This window comes from Myiozetetes cayanensis, unplaced genomic scaffold (assembly GCF_022539395.1).
Source record: "Myiozetetes cayanensis isolate MyiCay16 unplaced genomic scaffold, myiCay2020 scf1391, whole genome shotgun sequence".
In the NCBI taxonomy this organism is placed as follows: Eukaryota; Metazoa; Chordata; class Aves; order Passeriformes; family Tyrannidae; genus Myiozetetes; species Myiozetetes cayanensis.
The window spans coordinates 1-8,566 of NW_026087039.1; the positions used below are offsets into that span (position 1 = coordinate 1).

At 55.1% G+C, this 8,566-nt stretch overlaps 1 protein-coding gene across 1 annotated transcript; it reads left to right on the plus strand.

Annotated features, from left to right (window-relative positions):
- Positions 1-1,242: 1,242 nt before the first annotated feature.
- On the plus strand, positions 1,243-7,520 carry LOC126636620 (long-chain fatty acid transport protein 1-like; the record flags this gene model as incomplete). Its single annotated transcript, XM_050308989.1, has 4 exons — positions 1,243-1,492; positions 4,205-4,342; positions 5,475-5,639; positions 7,374-7,520. Coding segments are annotated over 4 exons (700 nt in total), but the record flags the coding sequence as incomplete, so codon positions are not given.
- Positions 7,521-8,566: the final 1,046 nt, after the last annotated feature.

Consider the following 8,566-nt stretch of genomic DNA (forward strand, 5'->3'; position numbering starts at 1 on the left):
TTGTAAATCGCCTTCAAACCAAACACCTTCAAACTGTTGGTTGAATGTTGTAAATCGCCTTCAAACCGTTGGTTAAATGTTGTAAAACACCTTCAAACCACTGGTTAAATGTTGTAAATCACGAGGCAAACCGTTGGTTAAATGTTGCAAATCACCTTCAAACCATCGGTTAAATGTTGTAAATCACGAGGCAAACCATTGGTTGAATGTTGTAAATGACCTTCAAACCATCGGTTGAATGTTGTAAAACATCTTGAAACCGTTGGTTAAATATCGTAAATCACCTTCAAACCATCAGTTAAATGTTGTAAAACACCTTCAAACAAAACACCTTCAAACCGTTGGTTGAATGTTGTAAAACACCTTCAAAACATTGGTTAAATGTTGTAAATTGCCTTCAAACCGTTGGTTAAATGTTGTAAATCACTTTCAAACCATTGGTTAAATGTTGTAAATCACCTTCAAACCAAACACATTCAAACCGTTGGTTGAATGTTGTAAATCACCTTCAAACCAAACACCTTCAAACCATTGGTTAAATGTTGTAAATCATGAGGCAAACCGTTGGTTAAATGTTGTAAACTGCCTTCAAACCATTGGTTAAATGTTGTAAATCGCCTTCAAACCTTAAATGTCATAAAACACCTTCAAACCGTTGGTTGAATGTTGTAAATCGCCTTCAAACCTTAAATGTCCTAAAACACCTTCAAACCGTTGGTTAAATGTTGTAAATCACCTTCAAACCTTAAATGTCCTAAAACACCTTCAAACCATCGGTTAAATTGGTTAAATGTCATAAAACATCTTGAAACCGTTGGTTAAATATTGTAAAACACCTTCAAGCCATCGGTTGAATGCTGTAAAACACCTTCAAACCATCAGTTAAATGTCCTAAAACACCTTCAAACCATTGGTTAAATGTTGTAAAACACCTTCAATCCTGCAGCTTTTTTTTGTTTTGGGGGGTGTGTTTTATTTTTCCCCCCCCCCAATAACGGAGCTGCCTCGGCAACCGGCGCAGAAAATTGGGAAAAAAACCCATTTGGGGTGAATTTCGGGGTGAACCTCCAATATAAACCCGGAGGGAATCACCCCACTGGAAGCGCTGAGGTGGAATCCCTGCAGCTTTTTTTTTATTTGGTGGGGTGTTTTTTGTTTCCCCCCCCCCCAATATCGGAGCTGCCTCAGCAACCGGCGCAGAAAATTGGGAAAAACCCTCATTTAGGGTGAATTTCAGGGTGAACCTCCAATATAAACCCGGAGGGAATCACCCCACTGGAAGCGCTGAGGTGGAATCCCTGCAGCTTTTTTTTGTTTTGGGGGGGGTTTGTTTTTCATTTTCCCCCCACCCTTGTCCTTGGGCAGGTGGGAGCCTGCGGGTTCAACAGCCGGATCCTGCCCAATGTCTACCCCATCCGGCTGGTGAAGGTCAACGAGGACACCATGGAGCTGCTCCGGGATTCCCGGGGGCTCTGCGTGCCCTGTCGCCCTGGTGAGTGCCTGTCCCCACGCTGACCCCAAAAATAGGGATGTCAGGTCAATTCTGGGCTGGTTTGGGGGGTTTTTGGTTTTTTTTCCCCCCCCTGGAGCGGGATCAGTTCCCCAGAGGAACCTCCTTTGGTGCCCACGAGGTTTAGGCTGACAGGGGATGTTGGTGTCCTGTGGTGACCCCAAAACCCACCGGTGGTACCTTGAGCTGTCCCCCTGAGTTGATCCCACAGCTGTCAGTGGTGTCCTGAGTTGATCCCACCCCTGTCAATGTCCTGAGTTGATCCCACCCCTGTCAATGTCCTGAGTTGATCCCACCCCCGTCAGTGTCCCCCTGAGTTGATCCCACACCTGTCAACGGTGTCCTGAGTTGATCCCACCCCTGTCAGTGTCCCCCTGAGCTGATCCCACACCTGTCGATGTCCTGAGTTGATCCCACCCCTGTCAGTGTCCCCCTGAGTTGATCCCACACCTCTGTTGGTGTCCTGAGTTGATCCCACACCTGTCAGTGTCCCCCTGAGTTGATCCCACACCTGTCAGTGTCCCCCTGAGTTGATCCCACACCTGTCAGTGTCCCCCTGAGTTGATCCCACACCTGTCAATGTCCCCCTGAGTTGATCCCACCTCTGTTGGTGTCCTTAGTTGATCCCACCCCTGTCAGTGTCCCCCTGAGTTGATCCCACACCTGTCAACGGTGTCCTGAGTTGATCCCACACCTGCCCGTCCCTCCTGTGGGTCCCAGGCGTGTGGGTGCCATGGGCTCCTGTTCCTGGGTGGATCCCGGGCAGTTTTGGGGTCACGGCCCCCTTTTGGGGTCACAGCTCCTTGGGCAGTTTTGGGATCACAGCTCCCTGGGTGGTTTTGGGGTCACAGCCCCCTTTTGGGGTCACAGCTCCCCAGGTAATTTTGGGATCACAGCTCCCTGGGTGGTTTTGGGATCACATCTCCCTGGGCAATTTTTGGGATCACAGCTCCCTGGGTGGTTTTGGGATCACATCTCCCTGGGCAATTTTTGGGATCACAGCTCCCTGGGTGGTTTTGGGATCACATCTCCCTGGGCAATTTTTGGGATCACAGCTCCCTGGGTGGTTTTGGGGTCACAGCCCCCTTTTGGGATCACAGCTCCCTGGGTGGTTTTGGGGTCACAGCCCCCTTTTGGGATCACAGCTCCCTGGGTGGTTTTGGGGTCACAGCCCCCTTTTGGGATCACAGCTCCCTGGGTGGTTTTGGGGTCACAGCCCCCTTTTGGGATCACAGCTCCTGGGTGGTTTTGGGGTCACAGCCCCCTTTTGGGATCACAGCTCCCTGGGTGGTTTTGGGGTCACAGCCCCCTTTTGGGATCACAGCTCCCTGGGCAGTTTTGGGGTCACAGCTCCCTGGACAGTTTTGGGATCACAGCTCCCCGGGCAGTTTTGGGATCACAGCTCCCTGGGTGGTTTCGGGATCACATCTCCCTGGGCAATTTTTGGGATCACGGCCCCCTTTTGGGATCACAGCTCCCCGGGTGGTTTTAGGATCACAGCTCTCTGGGCAATTTTTGGGATCACAGCTCCCTGGGCGGATTTGGGATCACGGCTCCCTGGGCAGTTTTGGGATCACAGCTCCCTGGGTAATTTTGGGGTCACAGCTCCCTGGGCAGTTTTGGGATCACAGCTCCTGGGTGGTTTTAGGATCACAGCTCCTGGGTGGTTTTGGGGTCACAGCCCCCTTTTGGGATCACAGCTCCCTGGGTGGTTTTGGGGTCACAGCCCCCTTTTGGGATCACATCTCCCTGGGCAGTTTTGGGATCACAGCTCCCCAGGCCATTTTGGGGTCACAGCTCCCGGGCAGTTTTGGGATCACAGCTCCCAGGCAGTTTTGGGGTCACAGCCCCCTTTTGGGATCACGGCTCCCTGGGTGGTTTTGGGATCACAGCTCCCCGAGCGGTTTTGGGATCACGGCCCCCTTTTGGGATCACAGCTCCCTGGGCAATTTTTGGGATCACAGCCCCCTTTTGGGATCACGGTTCCCTGGGCAGTTTTGGGATCACAGCCCCCTTTTGGGATCACAGCTCCCTGGGTGGTTTTGGGATCACATCTCCCTGGGCAATTTTTGGGATCACAGCCCCCTTTTGGGATCACAGCTCCCTGGGTGGTTTTGGGATCACAGCTCCCTGGGTGGTTTTGGGATCACAGCTCCCTGGGCAATTTTTGGGATCACAGCCCCCTTTTGGGATCACAGCTCCCTGGGCAGTTTTGGGATCACAGCTCCCTGGGCAGTTTTGGGATCACGGCCCCCTTTTGGGATCACAGCTCCCTGGGCAGTTTTGGGATCACGGCCCCCTTTTGGGATCACAGCTCCCTGGGTAATTTTGCGATCACAGCTCCTGGGTGGTTTTAGGATCACAGCTCCCCGAGCGGTTTTGGGGTCACGGCCCCCTTTTGGGATCACATCTCCCCGGGCAGTTTTGGGATCACAGCTCCCTGGGCAGTTTTGGGGTCACAGCTCCCTGGGCAATTTTTGGGATCACTAGCTCCTGGGCAGTTTTGGGGTCACAGCTCCCTGGGCAGTTTTGGGGTCACAGCTCCCTGGGCAATTTTTGGGATCACAGCTCCCTGGGCAGTTTTGGGGTCACAGCTCCCTGGGCAATTTTTGGGATCACAGCTCCCTGGGCAGTTTTAGGATCACATCTCCCCGGGCAGTTTTGGGATCCCATCTCCCCGTGGCTGCCCCCCAGGAGAGCCGGGGCTGCTGGTGGGGCAGATCGACCAGCGGGACCCCCTGCGCCGCTTCGACGGCTACGTCAGCGAGAGCGCCACCAGCAAGAAGATCGCCCACGACGTCCTGCGCAAGGGGGACCAGGCCTACCTCTCAGGTACCCCCCACGGGCACCCCAGAGCCGGGATCGGCACCTGGAAAGGCCGGATCTGATTCCCGGGGGATGAGGGTTCAACCAGGCCAAGCGCCGGGTCCTGCCTGGCTGCTCCCCGGACGCTCTGTCCCCAGCCCCAAGGGTTGATCCGATGATTCCACGGTTCCGTGATTCTGTGATTCCATGATTCTATCATTCCACAATTCCATGATTCCGTGTTTCCATGATTCCATGATTTTATGATTCCATGATTCCATTATTCTATAATTCCATGGTTCCATGATTCTGTGATTCCATGGTTCCGTGATTCTGTGATGCTATTGTTCCATGATTCCATCATTCCACAATTCCATGATTCCATGGTTCCATGATTCCATGATTCCATGATTCTATAATTCCATGATTCCATGATTCTATGAATTCTATTATTGCATGATTCTTTCATTCCACAATTCCATGATTCCGTGTTTCCATGATTCCATGATTTTATGATTCCATGATTCCATTATTCTATAATTCCGTGGTTCCATGATTCTGTGATTCCATGGTTCCGTGATTCTGTGATGCTATTGTTCCATGATTCCATCATTCCACAATTCCATGATTCCATGGTTCCATGATTCCATGATTCCATGATTCTATAATTCCATGATTCCATGATTCTATGAATTCTATTATTGCATGATTCTTTCATTCCACAATTCCATGATTCTGTGTTTCCATGATTCCATGGTTCCACAATTCCATGATTCTGTGATTCTATGATTCTGTGATTCCATGATTCCATGATTCCATGATTCCACGGTTCCATAATTCTATAATTCCATGATTCCACAATTCTATAATTCCATGATTCTATGATTCCACGATTCCATGATTCTATGATTCCATGATTCCACGGTTCCATAATTCTATAATTCCATGATTCTGTGATTCCACGATTCTGTAATTCCACAATTCCATAACCCCATAACTCCATGATTCCACGTTTCCACAATCCCCCCCTCTGGAGGAGCAGGGGTGGGGACGCCCCCGCTGGGACAGGGCCGGTGTCCCCCAGCGAGGATTCCGGGGTGTCCCTCCCCCCGAGGTGGGGATTATTCTGGGATTTCACGGATGTTCCCGCTGTTCCCAGGGGACGTGCTGGTGATGGATGACCTGGGCTACCTGTACTTCCGAGACCGCGGCGGGGACACGTTCCGGTGGCGCGGCGAGAACGTCTCCACCACCGAGGTGGAGGGGGCCCTGAGCCGCCTCCTCAACCAGGCCGACGTCGTGGTCTACGGGGTGGCCGTTCCAGGTGGGAAAAACACCCCCATTCCCGCTGTTCCCACCCCAGGAGTGGAGGGCGAGGCGGGCATGGCTGTTCCCATTCCCACTGTTCCCATTCCCATTCCCACTGTTCCCATTCCCATTGTTCCCATTGTTCCCACCCCAGGTGTGGAGGGCGAGGCAGGCATGGCTGTTCCCATTCCCACTGTTCCATTCCCACTGTTCCCATTCCCATTCCCATTGTTCTCATTCCCACTGCAGGAGTGGAGGGCGAGGCAGGCATGGCTGTTCCCATTCCCACTGTTCCCATTCCCACTATTCCATTCCCATTCCCGCTGTTCCCATCCCAGGAGTGGAGGGCAAGGCAGGCATGGCTGTTCCCATTCCCACTGTTCCCATTCCCACTGTTCCCACTGTTCCCACTGTTCCCATTCCCACTTTTCCTGTTGTTCCCACTGCAGGAGTGGAGGGCAAGGCGGGCGTGGCTGTTCCCATTCCCATTGTTCCCATTCCCATTGTTCCCATTCCCATTCCCATTTTTCCCATTGTTCCCATTGTTCCAGGAGTGGAGGGCAAGGTGGGCATGGCTGTTCCCATTCCCATTCCCATCCCCATTCCCATTCCCGTTTTTCCCACCCCAGGCGTGGAGGGCAAGGCGGGCATGGCTGTTCCCGTTGTTCCCATTCCCATTGTTCCCATTGTTCCAGGAGTGGAGGGCAAGGCGGGCATGGCTGTTCCCATTGTTCCCATTCCCATTCCCACTGTTCCCATTGTTCCAGGCGTGGAGGGCCAGGCGGGCATGGCTGTTCCCATTGTTCCCATTGTTCCCATTGTTCCCACTGTTCCCATTGTTCCAGGAGTGGAGGGCAAGGCGGGCATGGCTGTTCCCATTCCCATTCCCATTGTTCCCACTGTTCCCATTGTTCCAGGCGTGGAGGGCAAGGCGGGCATGGCTGTTCCCATTGTTCCCATTCCCATTGTTCCCATTCCCATTCCCATTCCCATTGTTCCCACTGTTCCCATTGTTCCCATTTTCCCACATTTCCCATTCCAGGTGTGGAGGGCAAGGCGGGCATGGCTGTTCCCATTGTTCCCATTGTTCCCATTTTCCCACATTTCCCATTGTTGCAGGCGTGGAGGGCAAGGCGGGCCTGGCTGTTCCCATTGTTCCCATTTTCCCACATTTCCCATTGTTCCAGGTGTGGAGGGCAAGGCGGGCATGGCTGTTCCCATTCCCATTCCCATTCCCATTTTTCCCACTGTTCCCATTGTTCCAGGCGTGGAGGGCAAGGCGGGCATGGCTGTTCCCATTGTTCCCATTTTCCCACATTTCCCATTGTTCCAGGTGTGGAGGGCAAGGCGGGCATGGCTGTTCCCATTCCCACTGTTCCCACTGTTCCCTTTGTTCCCTTTGTTCCCTTTGTTCCAGGTGTGGAGGGCAAGGCGGGCCTGGCTGTTCCCATTGTTCCCATTGTTCCCATTGTTCCCATTGTTCCCATTGTTCCAGGCGTGGAGGGCAAGGCGGGCATGGCTGTTCCCATTGTTCCCATTGTTCCCATTGTTCCCATTATTCCCATTGTTCCCATTTTTCCTGTTGTTTCCATTGTTCCAGGAGTGGAAGGCAAGGCGGGCCTGGCTGTTCCCATTGTTCCCATTGTTCCCATTATTCCCATTGTTCCTGTTTTTCCCATTCCAGGAGTGGAGGGCAAGGCGGGCATGGCTGTTCCCATTGTTCCCATTTTTCCTGTTTTTCCCGTTCCAGGCGTGGAGGGCAAGGCGGGCATGGCGGCCATCGCGGACCCCTGGTCTCGGCTGGATGCGGGGGGTCTGTACGAGCGGCTGGTGCCGGTGCTGCCGCCCTACGCCCGGCCCGTCTTCCTGCGCCTGCTGCCCAACCTCGACACCACCGGTACCCACCGGCACAGGGGAGGGCTGCGGGGATGGGGGAGGGACCCTGAGATGGGGAGGGGCTGCGTGGGGATAGGGAGGGGCCTGTGGGGAGGGGACTGTGGGGAGGGACTGTGGGGAGGGGGAGGGGATTGCGGGGAGGGGGAGGGCTTGTGGGGAGGGGAGGGGGCTTGTGGGGAGGGGACTGTGGGGGAGGGGAGGGGCATGTGGGGATAGGGAGGCCTGTGGGGAGGGGAGAGGCTTGTGGAGAAGGGGAAGGGGCTTGTGGGGAGGAGGAGGGGACTGCAGGGAGGGGAGGGGACTGTGGGGATGGGGAGGGGGCTGTGGGAGGAGAGGGGACTGTGGGAGGGGAGGAGCTTGTGGAGAGGGGAGGAGCTTGTGGGATGGGGAGGGGTTTGCGGGGATGGGGAGGGGACTGCGGGGAGGGGAGGGGCTTGTGGGGAGGGGGAGGTGCTTGTGGGGGAGGGAAGGGGAGGGGGCTGTGGGGATGGGGAGGGGACTGTGGGATGGGAGGGGCCTGTGGGGAGGGAGGGGGCTGCGGGGAGGGACTGTGGGGAGGGGAGGGGACTGTGGGGAGGGGAGGGGCTTGTGGGATGGGGAGGGGACTACGGGGACAGGGAGGAGCTTGTGGGATGGGAGGGCTTGTGGGAGGGGGAGGGGCTTGTGGAGATGGGGAGGGGACTGTGGGGATGAGGAGGGGCTTGTGGGGAGAAGGAGGAGCTTGTGGGATGGGAGGGACTGGCGGGGAGGGGAGGGGCTGTGGGGATGGGGAGGGACTGCGGGGATGGAGAGGGGCTTGTGGAGAGGGGAGGGGACTGCAGGAATGGGGAGGGGCTGTGGGGAGGGGGAGGGGGCTGTGGGGAGGGGAGGGGTTTGTGGAGAGGGGGAGGAGCTTGTTTGATGGGGAGGAACTGTGGGGATGGGGAGGGGGCCTGCGGGGGAGGGGAGGGACTGCGGGGATGAGGAGGGGACTGTGGGGAGGAGGGGACTGTGGGGATGGGGAGGGGGCTGTGGGGAGGAGGGGCTTGTGGGAGGAGGAGGTGCTTG